Source organism: Vombatus ursinus, unplaced genomic scaffold, assembly GCF_900497805.2.
Source record: "Vombatus ursinus unplaced genomic scaffold, bare-nosed wombat genome assembly UNPS02014857.1, whole genome shotgun sequence".
Taxonomy (NCBI): domain Eukaryota; kingdom Metazoa; phylum Chordata; class Mammalia; order Diprotodontia; family Vombatidae; genus Vombatus; species Vombatus ursinus.
In genome coordinates this window covers 32411-56571 of record NW_020954635.1, presented here as the reverse complement: position 1 = coordinate 56571, position 24161 = coordinate 32411, and the positions used below count along the sequence as shown (strand labels likewise).

General features: G+C 36.6%; 1 protein-coding gene across 1 annotated transcript in view; it reads right to left on the bottom strand.

Annotated features, from left to right (window-relative positions):
- PDE10A (phosphodiesterase 10A) overlaps nucleotides 1-24161 on the bottom strand; it is a 171018-nt gene that overhangs the window by 131415 nt on the left and 15442 nt on the right. The window contains exons 3-4 of the mRNA XM_027841239.1: nucleotides 12218-12338; nucleotides 1231-1280 (exon numbers count right to left, since the gene is read on the bottom strand). Of these exons, the coding sequence (XP_027697040.1) occupies nucleotides 1231-1280; nucleotides 12218-12338 (171 nt within the window). The remainder of the gene's footprint in view (nucleotides 1-1230; nucleotides 1281-12217; nucleotides 12339-24161) is intronic.

Here is a 24161-nt window from a genome sequence, read left to right as displayed (position 1 = left end):
ACACGCTCATTCCCCTGGGGGAAGTCTTCATGAGCTATCCCCCTACCTCACCAACTGGCCCATTGGTTATCTTCAACCTAGTTTAGCCCATCTGCTCAGACAGTTTTACTGGAATGTGGCCACTGTGAATGCTATTGCTTCTTGAAGCCACAAGTGAGAGTGGGGGGACAGGAGGACACCAAAAGTAGATGAGCAGCCCTGAAAAGGGCTTGTCAAGCTCTCACACCAGAGATACAAGTCCTCCCTGAACACTTCATACACCCCATGTTTATGTAGCTAATGTGGTCAATTAAGTATTTACTGAACACACCTTATACAATCAGCAATATGCTATACATTTTAATCTCAATCTAAAAGAAATCTTGACCAATGTTAGCTTTATGATCACAAACTCTGTATAATCTATGTTCTACGTCCTGTTATTCGAGAATAATTATAGTATATTATAAAAGTATTATACACACACATAAGTTAAAAATTTGATTCCATAAAAGATGAAGGGAATTGAATGTTACTGGTTAGACAAAAACCATAAAGAAATCTTATTTTAAATGTCACTATACAAACAGAATTAGAGGATTTTGATTGTACTGAAAACAAGCTAACCAGATACAAGAAGGAATTCTCTGAAGAAGTCTCTTGAACCCCTCCCTACCAACCTACCACTCATAGGATCATTTTAAGAAGCCACAGATAACCTGGAAAAAAACAATTTTTTTTCTTACAACTACTAACATTTTTGAAATATAGATGAAGCCCCTACTTCTGCCCTATACAGAGCTACTGAGGACCACTGTTTATTTTAAGGAGTCATTAGCAATAACAAAGTAAATGTTAAAGCAATATAATTTTTCATTTCCTGAAGTTTTGAAAAACCAAATATATATATATATACACATATATATATTTAAAACAAAAATACAGTTTTTAAAAAATAAAATAGTAACTTATAAATTATTTTTTTCAAATCTGCTTTATTCATTAGAAAAATTTTGGAAAGATAGACTTATTGAAAATAATTCAAATGAATTTTTAACACATACTTAACTAAATAAAATATCTGACATTTTAGGTAGTTCTTTATGGCTTAAAAACACTTTACATAGATTATTTCATTTAGTTTATATCATTTCCTATGAAACAAGATGTTAGTTATTATAGGATCTTAGAAAGAATAGATACTTTCTTGACATTATAAAATATTAGAACCTAAATCCATTATATACTTACATTATTGCAGTCTCCCAGGAAATACAGTGCAAATCCATCTGCCTTTGTGGCTGCCAAAGTAACAATAAAAGCAATAATTATTCTCAAAAGAAAATACGTATGAATTTTCAATGTTAAAACTTTAAATATATTTCATTAAATATTTCTGAATGGATTTAGTGACATTTCCAAAATCAGTGACATCCTTGACTCTTAACTCTCTCACGTTCCATATTCAAACAATTGCCAAGTCTCATTGATTCTACAATCACATCATCTCTCCTACTGGTCCTTCTCCCTATTCACATGGCTAGCACCCTTACTTAGTCCCTCATCATATATCCTAACTAGTCTCCCTGCTTCCACTCTCTCCTCCTGCCAATGCATCTTCCACACTGCTGACTAAATTATCTTCCTAAAACATAGATTTGACTATGCTGTTCCCCTGCTCAAGAACAGCTGGCAGATCAGATACTTCTTTAAAGGCTTTAAAATCTTATAATCTGCTTACCTTTCTAAACTTATTTTATATAACTCTTCTTTATATGCCCTATGTTTAGCCAAACTGGCCAACCTGCTATTGCCCATATTTGGCACTCTATTTTTCCACCCTTATGTTTTTCCATACGCTGTCAAACAGGTCAAGAACGTACCCCTTTAGAGTAATTATTATTGTTATCATTATTATTATTATTATTATTACATGTGTATCAACAAGAAGAATAGAAGCTCTCTGAGGTCAGGACAGGTTTTCTCTTTTGTCTGCGTACTTCCCAGCACCTAAACATACCACCTTGCACGTAACAAGGGCTTAATGAACATTTGGTAAAGAGAATTATTTAAGTATATAATGAAACTAGTATGGGACTTAAAAGGCAAATCAAAGTTAGGTACCCCCTCAAAAAAAATGAAGCCTCTTTATTTCCCTAAAACCATCATTATCATATTGTTAGTGGTTTATGATAAACTCCTAATATTAATTCTGAATTCCAACAGTGCACAGTAAAATCTTGGCTAACCAATGTGTTATTGAGAGAATTTCTCCTAGATAGTCAAGTTTTTAAAGGAACTAAGGGCTTCACCATTTTAGTATTCAAACATCATTTAATCATTCTGGATAGAAACCTTTCTAAAACTTATCACACACCTGCCTCAGAGAATTTAAATAGATTCCCCCAAAATCATATCTCTAATAGAATTACACTGAAGGGATGCTAACATTTTTAGTATCTCAGTACCCATACCTGCTAGGCACTTTTAGCCTTTCCCTTCAATGATACTGACAGTAAAATAGAGGAGACAATATGAAATCAACATTGCAGGTGGCCCAGACCAGTCTAAAATGTAAATGGGTCTCTACTTTTTGTAACTTTTTTGAAGGGGCAGAACACTCCTATGTGATAGATTCTGTACCCAAAAGAGAGAAATTACTTTGCCTTACTCATATTCCATTCTAGTCTCTTGCCCTGTATTGACCTACTTTTTCTTATGTTAAAGGGCTGAATCAAGTCAGTGGGTCACAGATATGTAATCAACCCAAAAGTGACATAAAAGGTGTATTCTAGCACAATGCAAGTCAAAGTGGCATCTTCTCCCAAAATTACAATGATAAAATTAAGCTTCTTGTTGAATTAAAAATAAATTGGAATAAGACACTGCTGTACTTAATTTTCAAGGAAAAGGTATGTCTAATAAGTATATAATTATGTCTCTATGGAATGCTACCAAAACACACCAAAACAAAAACTTCTAAAATCATACCCTGGCTGGTACAAAGCCCCTAAAACAGAATTTTAATTGGCCCAAAAACTTGTCTTTCAATTTGTTTTCCACTTTATTTAAAAATAGGTATTTGTCACAGATTATATCAGGAACTTTATAAATTGCTTTGCGGAACCAACACCTTAAAATAATTTGGGCATTAGACACTCTTGTATATGGAAGTAAATGTTTTTGGTTTCTAATGAAGTGGAAAAGGTACAGTGATTACTGTTACTGGCTGTGTGTGAACCTGTGCAACTAAGACTATGTGCTGACAATCTGCATTGGTAAAGGAATAACAAGTCTAGACATACATGGTGATCGTTACATATCCCCAACAATTTATTGTACCATGTGGGAAAGTGTCTGTAGCATTGTCCTGATGCTTCTGATGCCCCATCATCATGATAAAATGGTCTGGAGTCTATGTCAGTGAAGCATAAGCTCTGGCAGGGTCTACCAGGATGAAAAAGACCAGCAGAACTACAGAGGGAGGGTCTTCATCACCAATAGTCTTGCCTTTGGGAATTTGTTCTTGGCATTATGCTGTTTTTATAACTGGCTTAGGAAAGGAACAATTGGCATGTTTTTGAATCTGACAATGAGAGATAGTTACTACATCAGGTAGGACACCAAAAGATCTTCACAGGCTACAACTTCGGGTCAAATCTAGGGAAGTCGAATTTTATTTTATTTTTTTAAATCTTATTTAATATTTTATTTTTCCCAATTACGTGTAAAAAAATTTAACATTCTTTTTTCCCCTAATTTTGCATTCCCACCATCAAGAAGGTAAGCAATTTGATACAGATTATACATGTGTAGTGATGCAAATGACATTTCCAGGTTAGTCATTCTGTGAAAGAAAACACAGACAAAAACAAAAACAAAACAAAAAAGAAAGTAAAGAAAAAGTATCTTTGATCTACATTCAGGCGCTACCAGTTCCTTCTATGGAGATGGAAAGCACCTTTCATCATAAGACCCACAGAACTGTCTTGGATCATTGTATTGCTGAGAAGAGCTAAGTAGATACATAGTAGATCATCATACAATATTGCTATTACTGTGTACAATGTTCTCTTGATTCTGCTCATTTCACTTTGCAACAGTTCATGTAAGTCTTTCCATGTTTTTCTGAGAGTACATCATTTCTTAAAGCACAATAGTATTCCACCACAATTACATACAACAATTTGTTCAGCCATTCCCCAATTGCTGGATATCCCTTCAATTTCCAATTCTTTGCCACCACTAAAAGAGATACTATAAATATTTTTGTACACATAGGTCCTTTTCCTTTTGGTTTTATATCTCTTTTTAGGGTTAGGATTAGAATTAGAGTACTAATGCTAATTTAGGGTTAGAGTTTAGGGTTAGGGTAAGGTTTAGGTTTTATAGCCCTTTGGGCACAGTTCCAAACGGTTCTTCAGAATGGTTGAATCAGTACACTTCACCAATGGCACATTAGTGTTTTAATTTTCCCACATCCTGGACCTCCAACATTTGTCATTTTCCTTTTCTGTCATATTAGCCAATTGGATAGCTGTGAGGTAGTAGCTCAGAGTTGTTTTAATTTGCATTTCTCTCATCAATGGTGATTTAGAGCATTTTTTCATATGACTATAGATAGTTTTGTTACTTTGTTGGAAAACTGCCTGTTCGTATCCTTTGGCCATTTATCAGTTGAGGAATGTCTCTTATTTCTATAAATTTGGCTCAGTTTCTATGTTTGAAAAGTGAAGTCTTTATCATAGAAAATCACTGTAAAAATGCTTTTTTCACAGTAATGATTACAAACTATGTATTCTCTCCATCCTATTTTCCCCATGTATTGTACTCTCTTCTCTCTCCTTTTACTCTACCCATTCTCAAAGTGTTTTGATTCTGACTTCTACCTCCCCCAAACTACCCTCCTTTCTATCACCTCCTCCTCCTTTATCCCCTGCTTTCCTGTATGGTAAGCTAGATTTCTGTACCCAACTGAGTGTCCACATAATTCCCTCTTTGAGCCAATTCCAATGAGTAAGGTTCATGTGTCCCCCTCCCCACTTCCCCCATTTCCCCCACCACTGTAAAATCTCTTTCAGGCCTCTTTTATGTCGGATAATTTATCCCATTCTACTTCTCCTTTTCCCCTTCCCCCAGTGCATGCTTCTTTCTCATCCTTAGTTTATTTTTTTTAGATAAACATACCATCACATTCCAGTCACATCTCTGCTTTCTCTCTATGTATACTCCTAACTGCCCTAATAATAAGAAAGTTTTTAGGAGTTATAAATATCATTTTCCCATGCAGGAATATGAACAGTTTAAACTTACCAAATCCCTTATGATTTCTCTTTCCTGTTTACCTTTTCATGCTTCTCTTGAGTCTTACATGTGAAAGTAAAATTTTCTATTCAGCTCCAGCTTGAGTCCTTTACTTCACTGAATGTACATTTTCCCCTGAAGTATTAGACTCAGTTTTGCTGGGTAGGTGATTGTTGGTTGTAATTTTAGCTCTTTTGTCCTCCAGAATAGCATATTCCAAGCCCTCCAATCCTTTAATGCAGAAGCTGCTAAATCTTGTGTTATTCTGACTGTGGCTCCACGATACTTAAATTGTTTCTTTTTGGCTGCTTGCAGTATTTTCTCCTTGATCTGGGAGATATGGAATTTGGCTATAATATTCCTGGGAATTTTCATTTTAGAATCTCTTTCTGGAGGAAATCAGTGAATTCTTTCCATTTCTATTTTACCCTCTGGTTCTAGAATATCAGGGCAGTTTTCCTTGATAATTTCTTGAAAGATGATGTTTATGCTCTTTTTTTGATCATCACTCTTAAGCAGTCCAATAATTCTTCAATTATCTCTCCTGGATCTATTTTCCAAGTCAGTTGTTTTTCCAGTGAGATATTTCACATTGTCTTCTATTTATTCATTCTTTGGATTTTGTTTGTTTCTTGACATCTCATAAGGTCATTAGCTTCCATTTGCCCAATTCTAATTGTTAAGGAATTATTTTCTTCAGTGAGCTTTTGTACCTCTTCCATTTGGCTAATTCTACTTAAGGAGTTCTTCTCTTCAGTGAATTTTTGTGTATTTTTTTTTCCCATTTGGCCAATTCTGCTTTTCAAGGCATTCTTCTCTTCCTTGGATTCTTGCGACTCTTTTACCATTTGGTTTCTTTTGTTTTTTTAAGGTGTTATTTCTTTGACTTTTTTTTTGTCTCCTCTACCAAGCTGATGACTCTTTTTTCATGATTTTCTTCCATCACTCTCATTTATCTTCCCAATTTTTCCTCTACCTCTTACTTTTTAAAAATCCTTTTTTGAGCTCTTCCATAGCCTGAGACCAATTCATACTTTCCTTTAAAGCTTTGGATGCAGGAATTTTGACTCTGTTGTGCTCTTCTGAGTATGTGTTTTGATTTTCCTTGTCACCATAGTAACTTTCTATGATCAGAATTTTTCTGTTGTTCACTCATTTTCCAGCCTATTTCTTGACTTTTAACTCTATGCTAAAGTGGGTCTACTTCCCAAGTGGAGGGGGTACTGTTCCAAGCTTCAGGTTTTTTGTACAGCTGTTTTCAGAGGTAATTCTGGGAACTCGTAAGTTTTTGGCTCTTCCAAGGTGGTATGATCTAGGGAGAGGTGTGTTTACTACTTTACTGTACTGTGCACTAGTTTGTGAGTGACCACAAGCAGTCTTTTCAACCCTGGAACTGTGACCAGCCACAAGCTATGCTGCGCGAGTGCTCCTCCTCAACCTCAGACTGCCACCCAGGACGGACTGCTATCCGAATCCAAGTATCCCAAGTCAGCAAAAAGACCTCTATAATCCCCTTCTGACCCACTGACTGATCCCCTTATCATCTGTGGGTTGAGAGGTCTCAAAACTACCAATGATTCAGTTGCCCTGAGGCCTGCTTCTCCACTCTCACCTTCGTGCAACAGACCTTTCCTGATGACAATCTAAGTTGTCTTGAGTTGGAAAATTGTTTCGCTCCATCTTTTTTGTGGTTCTTCCACTGTAGAATTTGTTCAGAGTCATTATTTATATTATTTAAACATATTTGGAGAAGTCTGGGGGAGAGCTCAGTTCCTGCCTTTATTCCACAAACTTGGTGGAACCCACAGGACAATGGAAAGACTCAAAGTGGGTACATGTAGATGGTAGCTTATTTCTAATGACCTACGTGCAAAAATAGCATGAAGATTATCATCAAATAAATGTCTGACCAGAAGAGGAAGGAAAATGGTTGTGGGGTAAGATCATGAGACAATGGACGGCAATAATACTCCACTAGTGCTTTTAAAATGTCAACAGAATCAAAGAAAGATTCACTGAGTGGATCTTAAAGGATTTACAGGGAAAAAAACATAGACAGGAATTGGAAGATCTGGAACCAATGAAGGGCACACCCACATTGATCAGCCTCGGATGCACTAAAGGGTTTAATGATATGAAAAATATCATATGATATGATACTCCTGAGACTGTAGGCAGTACCACTATCTTTCCAGTCATATGGGCTTTCAACCTAAGTGTCATTCTCAACCCTTCATTCCCTCTCACCTTTTGTATCCAATCAGTTGCCAAGTGCTATCATTTCTAACTTCACATCTTTTTTTTAAAATAAATTGTTATCAACACAAACTTTTGTAATAATAATGACCAAGTGTGGACCCAAAAGGAAAAAAAAAGATAAAATACACCACCCTTCCTTCTTTGAAGAAATGGGGGATTGGAGTATGGAAAATTTCCAGTCAAACTGGTTTGATGTTTCCCTCTTTTTTCTTATTGTGTGTGAACAATAAAACAATTGATTTTATTACAATAAATCAAGTAATGGCTTTTTGGCTGAGGTACACATATTCAGAAATTTTAAGAAACATATCTGGAAATGGAAGCAACAAAAAAAAGATAAAAATTTTTAAAAAAAGATAAAAAGTACTTTTATGTTAATTAGGAAACCTACTTAAGCACACATTATTCATAATATTAACTGAAATTTAAAGATTTTTAAGTTTGAAAAGTATTTCATTTAATTTCTGATTATTTACTTTACCCACTGTCATAATATTTCAATACTGTGATGGATCTGTGATCTCACTGTTGGGTGTACTCCTTCCAATGACACAGAGCTATGGTCTCCACAATGGGAACTAAGCCCACCCGAGATAGCTTTTTTCTTACCTCAGGGAGGCCATGGCATGACTCCAACAGGTCTATGAACAACCGTGGATTGTGGGAAGATTCACATCATCCCACCCTCCTTGAGATGGTGAGTCCCTGAGCTTATGCACAACTCACAGCCATACTTGCCCTTATCCCCACCCTCAATCCTGAATACTCTTCTTTATATTGTGCAAGCTCCCAACCACTGCCCTTCTGGTGAAGACGTACATATATATAATATATATAATTAAGTAAATATGAATATATTGTAGGCATATTCTCAAACTTTTTTAACTGCTAAAGGTTCAAGATCAAAAATCTTGACATCACTGTGTAGATACCAGTAGACTGCATATGCTGCCCAACAGTTATCACTTGCTCTTCTTCTATGACGGGTTTTTCTGTTTCTCCAAGCATGTGGTACTCTAATGTCCTTTACATCACTTCTCCTGCACTATTTTTATGAGTTAATATGTTTCATCCTGCCTTCACCTATCATAAATCTCCCCTTTGCCTTATGAGTGATATCACAGGCATGCATAAATTCTAGACTGGATGACCTGCAAATCTGCATCTTCATAGATTATGATATTCCATTATCTGTAGCCACATAGCCATTACCAGCAGCCACAAAAAATTACTTATTTTAAAAAGATGGTCTAGGGTCACTATAAGGATTCCATAATTTCCTAAAGACAACTCTTTCTACTCTCTTTCCGTTTAAGCCTGAATCCACTTCACTGTTCATCCACAGCGTTCAGACCAACTCTAAGAGTTATTCATCCAAATGTATATGATTGTCTGGGACAACATGCTTTATCTACTTGGTTTTCCTATAGTTAAGGCAAATTCTTTCGAATGAATATCGCCCTCATTTAAGAGGCTCTAAAATGTTCCAGGGCCTGATGTGATTAAATAATGTCACATGTGAGCAACAGTTAAGAGTCTAGATGTAATGTTTCTGCTGTCATTGCTAAAGAAAATAATTTGCTATAGAAATATTTCTAGATCTTTCTTATTTTCTACCTGTTCATGGTCCTCCGAGTTTCATCCAAGCAATCAATAAACATTTATTAAGTGCTTATTATGTCCCAGGCACTGTGTTAAGTACTGCATCCATTAAATGCCTTTGTGATGAACTGATTTATGTGAGTCTTTCACTAATTTTCTATGGAATTTGAGATCACAGAGACCTAGACCTAGGAGGGACCAAAGGAGGCCATTTAATACAACTCCTTAGTTTTACAGAGGAGGAAACAGAAGTCAGCATGGTCAAGTAACTTGCTCAAAGTCACACGGTGACAAGAGGCAGGATTTTAATCCATTTTCCAGCTCTAAAACCAATATTCTTTGTATTATATCAGAGCCAAATTTATTTTTCCTCTCTGTTACTTCTTACTCTTTTGTGAGGCAATATCAGTCCTAATTCTTTACCATTCTACTGTGGAAGATCTTTGAAATGGGTTTCTATTCTAAACCAGGGTTGTCCTTGGCTAATCACTTCTAGTCTCCTCATTGTGGTAAATTATTTACATCAGGTAAGCTGCCTTAAGAAAACATAAATTAAGGAAAATGAAGAATTTAGAAAAGAATGGGAAGACTCATAGGAACTGATACAAAGAAAAATCAACAGAACCAGGAAATAACATACAACAGTGGATATGGAAAGAACAATAATCAACAAAATGATTAAAACTGAATACTGTAAAATTACAACAATCAAGCTTGGTAAAAAAAAAAAAAGAGAGAGAGAGAGAGATGAGAAAGCACTTCCCCTCATATCTTTGCAAAGGTGAGGGAATAAAGGTGTGGAAAACTATATGTGAGATCCAGATTTTTCAATATTTTGATTAGTTTTGCTGCACTGGTATTTTCCTCCTTTTTAAAAATGATTTCCTCTAAAACACAAGTTTGCTCAGAGGGGGAGAGATAAGGGACTATCCTTGGAAATACATATGAGAAAAATAAAAAAGTATAAATAACTAGACATATATTTAAGGAAAAAATGGTGATAGTATAAATTGATAAAACTTTTCAGTATCAAAGTCTTGTTTAAATATATCAAGCTGGAGTATTCTGATGACATGAGACATCTTTCTCTCATTTGTATCTATAAATTTGGTTTTTATTTGATTTTTTTGGTATTTATTTGATTTTTTATTTATTTGATTTTTATGTGGTATTTATTTGATTTTAGAATGAACAAGTCCATGGTTTAAATAGAGGAACTCTAATCACAAATGTGTTCCACATCCACAATCAATTTTTTGTCTTTTAACATGCAACTGATTTAATTATCCGTGATGTTCTTTGGAATTTGCCAAGTTTGTTCAGCCCCTTCCAATTTTCCCCTTGAAGAAAAGAGTCACAAAATGTAGGAGTGAGGTTTCTGTTGAGCATGAATGCTGTCGGTCTCTTTGCTTTCTTCCTTCTGAACTGTACTGTCTAAAATGTTTTGTAGATTTTCTCCCCTATAGTAGCAGTTGCCTTGAAGACTTAAAAGACTATAGTATTTACTGATCTAACACGAAGAATCTTATCAAGTACTTAGCAGAATTTATCTCCCTCCTCTACAACAGATATTAGCACATGAAACTACAATTACTTTCATGATGGTCTTCTTGCAAATACTTGTAATGAGCATTACAATATAAGATGACAAAATATCCCATGAAATGATGTTTCTGGCTGCCCTCTTACTCATAAGACCAGCTCTAGTACTCCCTGTTTCTTCAAGATTTGTGAGCCATTCTTCCATTTGGCTCTAACTTCTTTTGTCTTTGGTTTTCATCTAAAGCTCAGTCAATACTGATATGCAGTACATTTTTACAGAGAGTCTGAAGTTGTGTGTTTGTTAGTATAGTACCTAGTGTAGTTTTTCCAACACTGCCTCTATCCATGCAGAAGGTGAACGGGGTTTTATAGAACCAAAGGGCCTTTTAGTACTTTGTAGATTACTACTGCCAAAGAATTCATCATCTATTATCCAGCCTATTAGTGGTATGCCTCTATATATTTAGCTAAATGTCTTAAAAAACAGATATAATCTATTGCTGAGGCTATACTCAAATCCTTCCTATCATCATAGAACCTGCTGGAGATTGTTTTCTACTGTCATAGTGTACAATAAACCCAGGGTCAACTCCATGTCACAATACTGCATCTGAGTAGTTTTGTGGAGGATTACTTGAAGAAAATGTGCTATTTCCATTTCTAGGATATATATTTATTAGGAAAATATACATTAAAGGTGTCAAATGTTCTTTATGTCTCACAGACTCAGGGATCTCTGAATTGGAATGAAACTCAGAGACCATTTCATCAAACCCATAGCTCAGGGGTGGGTAACCTGTAGCCTCAGTTTGTTCTGTGAAGTTTGGATTCAATCAAAGGCCCACATGTGAGGACCTAGAGGGACACATGTGGCCTTGAGGCCACAGGTTCCCTACCCCTGCCATAGCTGAACCCAAAATTCTCTCTACAAAATGCTCAATAGTAGTATTCCAACCTTTGCTTAATGACCTCTCGTGAGGGTGGATTTACCACCTTCCCAAGTATCCCATTCCACTTTTGTAAAAATCTACATCTAATTCCTCACCAAAAGGCCTATGATAACAAGCGTAATCACTCGTCCACACAACAACCCGTCAGATATCAAGTCGCGTCAATCATAGGTCACCCATCTTCCAGGTCACCTAGCACCCATTTTATAGATAAGGCAAAGAATCCTGAAAGGCTATGTCACTCATTCATAGCCGCCCATGCTCTGAACTATGGATTCCTCCAGGTCTTCTCTTCTCCAGGTCAAAGAACCCTAGTTCCTTTGATTCTCATATTACATGATGTCAAGGCCTTTAACTATTTGAGTTGCCCTATTCTAGATATTTCAATTTTACCTCAGTTTAACTTTTCGGATGTTGGGTATATTATTTTGATTGGGGGTACTGAAAAGTTAAATGACTTCCCCAGGAACATAAAACTAACATACATCAGAGGTCTTGCTGACTCCAAGGCCCCTCTATTCACTGTGCTATATTGCCTTTTCTCAAAATTCTATATAAAGGATTAAAATACATTTTCTTACCTATTTTGATGAGTCTACTCAATTCATAGAGCAGTAGCTGGTTGTCTCCTCCCGTATCCAACCGTTGTTCTATATAGCTGTTTAGTTCGTACACAACGCCTTGCATATTTGTATCCCGGTACTTTTGAGTCAAAAGTAATGAAATAAAATTTAAAAAAAAAATAGTTTAGCACAGTGGAAATGTTTTTTGGCTAATAAAATATGCTATCAGTATGTTATAAAATCATGTATTATATATACTTTTTAAAATCGGATATCATTCAATTTGCCAAAGGACAAAAAAAATAGGTCAAAAGGCCTAAAAAAATTAACGAAAATCTTGCTAAGACTACTTCTTTCAGAGTGCCTATAAAATTACTATATATTGTTTCTGAATGATAAAAAACACTTTAAAATTAATTTTTTAGTGGTTTGGTAGATAATTCCATCATGAACTGTCGTTAGGAGGAATCATTACCTTGATTCCTAAGTCCATGAAATGGTGTTGATGTAGAAAGATTAATTTGTGGAGGCATCACGTTAAGCCAAACCCTCCAATCCAAATGATTTATGTAGATATAATCAAATTAACTTTCATGCTGAGTATTAACACAATTCAGTAAATGTTCATTGAGTGCCTAGTATGTGCAGAGTACTGTGCCAGGCACTTCAGGGAATGCAAAAGATGAGCAATACAGTTTTTGTCCTCAAGGAGCGTATAATCTGATTTTAACACATATTAAGTGTCATCACAAGTGACATTCCTCTACCAATCACTGTGGTCAATCACAGGCTTTAAAAATTCTTAATTAGCTAGTATCAGGATCCTACCTGCAGCTGTTGCTCCTTCATCCTTTTCTTAACCAGCTGCAGCCACCTTCCCCACATCTGCAGGCCTAGATTCTGAAACAACTTCCTACCTAGGCAGAAATTATAAGAGAGGGAAGAGGGAAAACTGTCTCTTCCCTAAGATCAAGCTCACTTAGGTTTATTCTGATCACTAATGCCATATGTTCAAACCACCTGATCAGCTGGCCTCCTGACTCTTGGTTGCTTTCACCTGAGATCTGATTATTCCTCCCCACATTGCCAATATCTCAGGTCCTAGACCTTTGGTTTGCTCTTGACTATCATCAATCACTGGCTCTCTGTCCAATGGCATGATGATCTCTTGGCTCACAGACTGTTACACTGTACATGCCCAGATCTCTCTTTGCCCCATTCCCTCCCTGTATGGCTAGCCTGGTCCAGCAGCTGCCAGGGCCTCCACAGAAATCCATAATAATTAAGCCTTCAAGAAACTATACAATCATAGTTTGGAAGGGGTCATGAAAAGTTTATCTAGCCTGCATGGTCATCTATAGAGATTACACTACAATTGATCCAGGAAGATAAAAAGCTAGCCATCTCCAGAGGAAATATTGTATAGCATTTCATTCTAATGTAACAACGTCCATATAACTTATCTAAATCCTTCATTCTGCAGTTTAAGCAACTTTGTTCTCACTTTTTTAGTCGTAGATCCTGAGATCACTGGTTACCATCCTCCGTGGTAGAGCCCCTTCATATACATGAAAGTTGACGTTATTAAATCATCCCTCAGTCTCCCCTTTTTCAGGATGGATAATCCCATTTCCTTTAACCTTTCAATCAACAAAATGAATATTTATTTTTGTTCAAAGCACTGTGAGGAATACAAAGAAATATAAGACATGGACCTAGCCCTAAAGGAGCTTATGATCTACTTGGAGAGACATAAAGACATAAAGACAAGAATAGCTTAATAACAATATAAGACTTAAATAATGAGATTGGTTCTAGATTTGTTAAATTTGAGGTGATGGTATGACATTATTTCATTTATCTTATTTTCTAATCTCAATTTTATTTTTGTCTCTCATCTTAACTTTTGTATTTCTTCAGTTAATTAATTGTGGCAAATTTTTGCTTATCTATACAAAATCATTTAATACTTTCATAATTCATTAAATAATAAATATCTTTTGACTCCTCAGTAAAATCTGGATGATATAATGAGAAAGTCTCAAAATTTTCCCTAGAGGGCTATTTGGCCCCCAACATATCAAGTTACTGAGGAAAAAGAGAAAAAGATGGCTCTAGGCACATGTGTAGAAAAGATTTTTTCTCCTCCCCCACAGTCTTAGCCTCTAATATACCTCTGAGAACAGGTCTTAAGTACATGAAGGATTATTATACCTGTACTGAGATTAATAACCAGCTGTTTTCCATCTCCATTGAACAGGAAATGGGCTGTACCACAATTTATTAGAGACCAAGAAGAATTTTCTGATCTTAAGGTTTAGCATTGGATGTCCGGGCCTCAGATTCCTCATCTGTAAAAGGAAGGGGTTGGACTAGATAAAGTCCCTTCTAACTCTAATATTCTATGATTCTATGAACCAAGACTGATAGGACAGTCATTTTCAGAAAGGGGACAGGTCACATGAGTGTGCACTTCTGTGCATGCCTCAGACCACACTAATGGTTATAAACACAGACATAAATCACCTTGGACAGCAATCACATAGAAAATAGTCTATACACTTGACATGTGAAAGTCAGCCACATGTTCTTTCTAAACCTTATAGCACTATATACATGTAAGTTATTATCTATCATGTGCAAAGTATCATATACTGCTATGTTTCGTTACGGTGCAGATGGTATACAAAGGCAAATAAACAAGTTCCCTTGCTCTCAAGGTCTTTATTTTCTAGAATTATCATCAATAGTTTATACCTTATTTTAATTTTAGAACTTAAGGTGATTTATAAAATTACTAACAAAATAAATGAATCCAGTTTTAAATTGTGATCACAGTAATGGATATAAGAATAGATCTTTTTCCCCTTGGCTCCCCTAATACCCACAACAATACAGAATATATTTCACAATAGATTATTAATCACAGAGTCAATCATTTATTTTCATAGACTGATTATGGAGTTATCTTTTTTTTTGTTCTTGTTTTTTCTGTTGCCTACTTTGTACCCACTGTGTTACTTATTAGTAGCTCCACAAAATGGTCAAATTGGGAATGAAGAGGGGATAAAATTTCAGTCATTCTTTTTCTTACAGACTTGGGGCTTTTTAACAATTCAGATCATAAAGGAGAAAAAACAAACTGTCAGTCAACTCTGTAAAAAATCAAATCTGATTTATCTGTTCTGGATTAAGGAAGGTTACAGGAGTAATTCAGTGATAATCACATACCTCTATAAAGATATTTAGACTTTTCAAAGTGCTTATATATTTGTCCTTCACTATTTTAAAAACCTAAGCAAAGATACTGATGTATCAACCATTCAAGAGGAATTAGACTTTAAAGGCAGAATCCTAATTGGCCTCAGTTTACAGTCCCAGTAGATTATCTGTTTTATTTAAATAAGGAGTGGAAAGTTTTTCCCAGAGCCATTGCCCTCAAAGGGGAAACAAAAGTCAATTAAGAGTCAAATGGAGAGAAATGGAAGGAAAATGCAACTTAATTTTATCAGTTGAGGTTATGATCACTTGTCTGTAAAAGTGACAAATTAAATACACTTGGTTTTTAAATTACGAATAGGAAACACACTTTATCCAATGACAAAAAACAAACTTTAATTTCATATTAACACCAGATAAAAGGAAAAGAGGGATGAAAGAAAGAGAAGGAAAAAATTGAGAGAAACATAGTAAAAATAGGATTCAAACAGAGAGAGAGAGAGAAAATGAGAATAGGACAGAAAGGAAGAGAAGAAGAGATGAAGAAAAGGGAGATAGGAAGAGATAAGGAAGAAGGGAGGGGGACAGAGAGGCAAGCCAGAACAAGAGTTGGAGACTATTTTGTATTTGCTGGGATGTGGGTAGAGAGTGAGGGGTAATCTCAAGAAATTGTGAAGGCTAAAAATTAAACACTACTACCTATGGCTGTTTACCTCTATTGCCATAGGCTCTCTTATTACACCTCCTCAAAGTCAATTTGCTCACTAACTATTATTCAAAGACTTTTAATCGTTCTTTCTTTTTAATCCTTCAAAGTCTTCTTTCTTAACTCCACATTCTATGTCACCACCCTACTATAAACCCTTATTACTGTGCAGATTATATATTAGTCTCCTAAAACTTGTGCTTTCACTTTCTCCTCATGCCAATCCATCCTTCATACTACTACAATAATCCTTTTTCTGCATACACTTTATCATATCACTCCTTTGCTCAAAAATCTTCAGTGGTTTCCTATTACTTTCTGAGTAAGGTTCAAATTCCTCGCCCTAGGATTCAAGGCCCTACACAATTTAGCAAAATACCACCTACCTAGGCTTCACTTATATTCTACATACTCTATGATGCAGCTAAATTGGACTTCTCTCTTCAAGCACTGTCCTCTGTCATAGGCCAGGAAATTCCCTATGACTGAAATGCTTTCCCACCCTCTTGCTGTAAAATATCTAACCATTCTTTAAAGTCCAGTAGGAATATTTTACCACAAAGCCTTTCTTGATTCCCCCAGCCCTACCCCAAGGTGGTAATGAGCCTTTTAGACCTTATGTAAAACTGTTTTGTAATTCTGTAATGCAGGTATACTGTAATGTTGTTCACTGGTAGCTCTCTCTGTTGGGCATCCCTTTACAAGACTTTAAGGAGTTTTATCAAACCTTTGCCTCTCTGGCCACAACTAAGGTGCTAGAATGTACTGGTTGCTTAGCAAGCATCAGTTGCATTACATTTACCCAGAGGACGCTGTAGTACCTGAGGGTCAAATGACATCAATATGAAATACAGACTGAAGGTTCTAAGTTCTCCCACCTCTCAATTTAATTATATCCGTAGTTCCAACATGTTTTGAATGTCAATGACAATATATTTGAAAAAAAGCATATGAAAAAATCATTGATCAAAATGAATCAGTCATGCATAATAAGTGTCAGGTTTTAGCTTATTTCATTAAAGCTAAGGATTTAATGAAAAGAAGTCCACAGGCTATAGAATTAAAAACATATATACACAAACTAAGCATTTTCAAAGAACATTATTATTATATAAAAGCAATTAAAAACCACATCATTCTTTGAGTATCACTCTAAGTATGCAAACCTCTAATCCAAATATAGGTAATACACTACACACACACACACACACACACACACACACACACACACACCTCTGCAATGGAAAGACAGGAAACTAGGAGATTTTCCCAAAGAGACAGAGAGATAGACAGATAGACAGACAGATAAACAGATAGATAGACAGATACACAGAAAGACAGACAGACAGATAGATAGATAGAGATAGAGACTGAGAGACAGAGAGAAACAGCAGCACCCCTGCTAAAAAGAACTTTTTAAAAAGCCTTTAACATCCTAAACTGCAAACAACCATCAAATATTCAGTGTTTGTTTACTATGTACTGGGCATGATAGGGGGATGCAAAGACATATCCAATAAAGTAGAAACCTGTCCTTAGAAAACTTGCCATTAATTGAGAGAATATATGACTAATATCCTTGTTCTTCGTTGTGTTTTCTGATTAAATTCTCAATAATAAAAAAGAAACAACAAGCTAGCAAACCTAAAATACATTATTCTGTATAATGTATATTAGAAATTCTCGGAGCGCTTCACAGAAGGGAAATGGTAGTTTGATCAGCCCTGGAGCACCTATGAAAAGGCAGCAGCAGCAAAGCTCTGGGAGTAAGTAGGCAAGCAGACAGACAGTCAGGATGGCTGCATGTTCAAAGCGCAGTAAGGCACCAGCTTGACTCCTGCCCAGAGTTCATTTTGGGAAGCAGTGAAATAAAGAAGAAATGACATGTGGCAAAGCAGGGGAATATTTTCTTCTGGAAATTACTTAAAGCTGCACAGGAAAGTAGCAAGTAGTAGAAAGTTAGAAAGAAGGAATAGAGCAGAACTATTCTCCAATCAGTGACTGATGTCATTAAGGTTGTTAGCAAAGAAAGACTTCCTAAACTGGTAAGAAGTTTAAGTGAGGTAATTTGGCAACATGAACTGTTCCCCTTGACGTGGTGTTTTAAGGAAACTTATCTTTAAGCAACTTTCCAGAAGACTTCCATGATCCTCTTGAGGAAAATCTTCCTTCTGTTCTTAGTTCAGAATAGTACTTTGTACTTCCATTATGAGCTCATGTTCCATTTTGTACTATAATTATTTATGTGTCATGGTTCCCATTGATAAGCTCCATAAACTGTGTTTTATTTATGTTTGTAACATCCCCAGTGCCTATCACATAAGTCACTTTAAGAAAAATTTGATGAATGAAATTGAATTCAATTACTCTACTCAGTAAATAAATATTCCTGAAAATCTGAGGGTAATTTTTAAAATAAATTGACTTATACTGTATTATAGTGTATTACTTTTTCTAAAACACTTACATCGTGTCATTCTCCTGCTCAGTAATCCTCCCCATAGCAAGAAGCCCTCCATCTTTTCAGAGGAGTATTAATTTCCAGGATCTGATACACTGATATCACTGTCAAGTAAAGGGAAGGATGCACTTAAGAGGCCTAAGTGTAGGACCAGCTGTGTTCCTTTGTACTCTAAAACTGCAGAAAAATGTACAAGGTAGGGAAGGGTCTATGGCAGAAGGGTTCCTGGGGCACAGATCCAGCCACTAAGGTTTCAAGAGTAAATAGATTCTAGTCTACTAAGTGAGGCTCCCAAGACTTACAGGATAGAGTACAGTACTTAGTCTGCCACTCAATGTCCTCTAAATGCTTACCTCAACTTGCTCTTCCAACCTCATACTCTCCCCACCTACCCTACATAAACCACCTGCTCTGTATATTTTTCTTGGAATGTTTCTTTCCTTCCATATCGTACTATTTTTGAAAACATCGCCCCTCCACTCTTCTTTCAAGCTCTAACTCAAATTCTACCTCCTCCAGGAAAACTTTACATTGCCACCACCCCATCCCAAAATGACTTCTTCTGAACTTTGCATACAATTTCTCTTTGCTTTTTGATACTTGTACAACTTCTTATTGTAATTTTTATCTGCATATGAACTCACTCCCATTACATTCTAAGTTCCTTGAGATTAGAGGGCCATATCTATTTTGCATTCACAGAGTACCTAACACAGTATTTTGCACATATTAGGGACAAAAATTTTTGCTAATTGAATTTGTCCTGCTGATTTACATTACCATTTCAGAAATATTTTTCTTTTTATGACAGTTCTTCAATAGAGTAGAGTGCCATTATTTTTAGCTTTACATTTGTCACTCACACCTGACTCTCACTTTCAAACATATTAAGATCTCCCAAAAATAACACCTTTCCTCCAGTCCTTAAACCTTTTCCATCTGGCTCCCAACCCTATCATCTCAAATCTGGAGGTCTTTTCTCAGCCCTTATCCTTTTCAACTGTGTGACCCTTTCCTCCCAGATATTTTCTCTTCTCTGGATTTTCCTGACACAACTCTCTTCTGATTCTCCTAACAACTTCTTCTCAGTCTCCTTTGCTGGCACATCATAAACATCATTATCCTGTTAGTTTTCCATAATGTTGTGACCTAGGCGCTCTGCCCTCCACAATCTCTCTCTTGGTAACCTCACTTCTCAGTAGCTCTTACGGATATTTCAGATTAGATGCCTCTGAGATATCCCAAACTGTACACATCCAAAATTAAACTCATCACCTTCTCCCCCAAGCCCTTCCCTTCACCAAACATTCCTACTTCTGTAAAAGGCATCACCATCCTCTGAGTCTCCCAGTTCCGTATTATCAACACTATTCCTGACTCCTCTTTTTGTTTCACCCTACACACTCAATCAATTGCATTTCTTCCTCCACAGCATTTCTCACATCCCTCACTACTTCTCCTTCTCCCCCACTCACACCTACCACCATAGTGTAAGGCCAGAGATCAGGAACCTATTGTCCAGAGGCCACACGTGGCTTTCTAGGTCCTCAGGCGTAGTCTTTTGAACCAGTCCAAATTTTACTGAACAAATCTTTTTATTAAGGGGATTTGTTCTATGAAGTTTAGATTCAGAGGGCCATACTTGAGGACCTAGAGGGACACAGTGGCCTTGAGGCCAAAGGTTCCCACCCGTGGTTTAGGCTCTCTCAGGTTTTTGCAACAATGCCGATTCAAATCATGTTTCTCATGCTTGCTACCTCTACTACTCTACCTCCCTAGGCCTCTGAGGAAGCTGGTGTAGATTGTCTCTGAAGTCCCTTCCACTTTTAGATATATTACTGAGTCACCTATTTAAAAGAACTCAGATGAAGGTTTGTTTTTAATAAAGTCAAGAATTGTTTTATAAAAGAAATAACGTTTCTAATTTCTTGAGGCAGCTAGGTGGATAGAGCATTGGGCCTGGAGTCAGCAGGACCTGAGTTGAAATCCACCTTCCAACACTGGCTAGCTGTGTGACCCTGTGCAAGTCACTTAACCTGGGAATAATAATAGCACCTACCTCCCAGGGTTGCTGTGAGGATCAAATCAGATAATATTTGTAAAGCACTTAGCACAGTGCCTGGCACATAGTAGACACTATATAAAGGCTTATTCCCTTCCCTAATTTATTTTGTAAGTTCACAATGCTGCAAGTTGTATGGTAGTCAACTTTGTGACAGCAGGAGGGACCAGGAAGCTTAAAGCACAGTGACTCTTCAAACAAGGAAAGTACCCCGCCATATTAGAGTGCTTTGGATCCCTCACCTCTATTCCCCTCTAGGGGGTTCATAGTTTGCCATTTCAGTCAGTCCTTCTTCGAATTCCTACCAGAAAGCCCATATCTCCATCCAGCTGAAAAAATTTCACTTGACCCTGCAAATCCTTCAAATTGTCATCCTATGCTTCTTCTCCCTTTCATACCCAAAATCCTACACTTGACCTAACACCACTCAACTGAAAAAGCTTTCTCCAAGGTTATGAGTGTCCTCTTAACTATAAAATCCAACAGCCTTTTCTTAGTCCTCATCTTTCTTGATCCCTTAGGGACATTTCACATTATTATGCATTCCCTGACCCTAGTTACTCCTTTATCCCATGACACTGCTCTCACCTGTACCCACCTTTTAAACCACTCCTTGGTATCTTCTGTTGCATCATCCTCTATTTCCAATCCCCCAACGATGTATATTATCCAAGGCTTTATCCTGGTTCCTTTTCTCTTCTCTCTCTGCACCCTTTACCTAAATGATTTTATAAGCTGAGATCCAGGTAATTTTATATAAATAGTTCTTCAATCTACATACCCTCCCTGCAACTGTCTCTTGAAATTCAGTTACACATCACCAACTAACCACCAGCTAGACATCTCTACTTAAATGATCTACTGGTATCTCAAATTCAAGATACCCAGAACCACCCATTATCTTTTCCCTAAAATCTTCTCCTTTATCAAACTTTCCTATTTTCGCTGAGGGCAATCTTCAGTCTTCCGAGTCATCCAGGTTTGCAATCTCAAATTGATGAATGACTCTTCTTTCTCCCTAACCCTCCAAATTCAATTAGTTGCCAATCTTTTCATTCTTCTTCCATAACACCTCTCATGTACTTTCTCTTCTCTTTCTTCACAAAGTCATCCAAAGCCTAATCACCTCTTGTTGGGATCTTAACAGTAGCCTACTAATAATAGGATTTTCTGCTTCCAGTTTCTCTACTCTCTCAATGAATCTTCAACAAAGCTGTCAAAATTACCTTTATGAAGAACAGATCTGACCATCCCTACCCCCAAGGTCTTGAACTACCTCCTACTGCCTTTAGGATTTAATATGAACTTATTGACATTTAAAGCCTCATAGAATCTGGCTTCAGACTGCCTTAGAGACTTACTCAACACAAATCCCCTTCAGTAAATCTATATTCCAAGGAAATCCCAAAACTCAGGATTCCCTTTACTCCCCCCCTGCCATGCCTTTTCACAAGCTATCCCTCCTTCCTAGAATGGACTTACTCCTCAAACCTACCTCTTAGAATTCTTAACTATTTACAAGCCTTAATTTAGGTGCCATAACCATGAAAAGCTTTTCCTAATCCTCTTGTTTTCAGTGTGCCCTCCCTGAAATTTCCTTGTATTTACCTGGGGTTAAGATATACAGATGATTGCGTTAAAAAGTAAATACTGGTTCAAGAACATGCTAGCTACTAGTGGGCTCCACCTATGTTCACATGATTTCCCAATTCACATGGAGTTGACCCCAACTAACACTGAAGTAGTACAGTAGTCCTTTGACCATGACCTCCTTTTGATCATCAGTTATCACCTGAGATATGGATAGTGCAATGGAAGTGGAGGCTGCGGTTTTCATTGGCTAGTATGAAAGTTCTTGGTTATTAGCCATATCCAAATGCTGACCTTAAATTAAGGTTTCCCTGGAGAGTCTGATGGCAATCTCAGTGTGTTTATACCTGACCTCGGTAGATTCTGAGATAGTCTGTCAATTCTCTTGTCTGGCTTCAATGTCTTCTGAGTCATAGTTGACTGCTGGGATGGTGTTATAAGTTTTAAATTATAGGAAGAAGAAGGGGTGGAAGCTATATTTTGAGGTTAAAAAATAATGCTCTGACTGAAGATGTGAAATGGATCACAGAAGTATAATGTAATGGTATCTATAAAGAACACTAGTTTTCAGGACAGTAATTTATGAAATATTGCTTCAATCTATGGCTTTCTCTCTCTGGTCATCAAGCTAGGAGAAGGATACAGTGGAAACTTGAAATACAAAGTTCTGACCAGACATAAAAAATAAATTGTGCTTGTAATTATAGATAAAATGGCCATGCCAGGGATTAAGCCAGAATATCTCCTAAAAGTCTAGCTTTACTGCTCTCAAGTAGTAGAAGAGAACCTGGACAACAAACAAACAAAAGAAAAACAATTCTGGTCAAAGTGTCTACTACCACCAAAGTGTCCACTATTATGTCCTGACCCTGGTAGAGAATTATGAAATGAAATTTAAGGCAATCAAGTACTAAATTAGAGGATTTAGATGCCCAAGCATCTTCAAAGAGACTCTTGACCCAGAAATAGAATGCACACAACTAGACATAGTAAGTTATATTTTATGATGCCTAAGGCCACTGAAAATCCTGGGTAACAGGATGGAGTGTCTTCCATATGCCTACACAAATTGTGCCTTGGATAACTGTGTGATCCTGGGCAAGCCACTTAATCCCTGTTTGGCTCAGTTTCTTCATCTGTAAAATGGGGATAATAATAGCACCTACCACCTAGGATTGCTGTGAAATAAAATGAGATAATATTTGTAAAAGCACTCTCCAAATTTTAAAGTACTATACTGTTGTTGTTATATATTGTTGTAGTATGTTATTATATACCACCTAGGATTTTTGTGTAATAAAATGAGACAATATTTGTAAAAGCACTCTACAAATTTTAAAGTACTATACTGTTGTTGTTATATGTTGTCATATGCCCATCTTCTGGTCTGCAAATATGTGTGACATCACTTGAATTTGTGTTGGCAGACCAAAAGATGGTTGTGCGTATATTTGTATACACACAAACACAAGAATTTTTCATCAGAAATATACTTCCCCTTCCATGGAAAAAGTCAAATCTTTCTACTAGGTAGTCTAAAGAGTCTGAGTGAAGCTATTTTGCTAATATTTCTACAGATGAATTCTACTCTCTCTAGCCATACCACAGAGTCTGTAAACTTCCAGGTCTGGGTACTACCTGGTGTGGAAAAGAGAAAACTCTTCTTCTGAGTCCCCACATTGACTCTGTATAACAGTGCATTGGCACAAGAATGTTGTCAGTGAGAAACAGCAAATATAGCAATAAAATTTCATTAAAACTGCAACAAAAAAGGGATGGGCATATCAAATCTCAAGTCTGTCACTGCCGTCATCAGTTATAAAGTCTTTCAGAGTTATTTTTCTATAAATAGTATTGCATTTTTATAAATTATTCTCCTAGTTCTGCTCACTTTATTCTGTATCAGTGCAGAGATGTCTTCCCT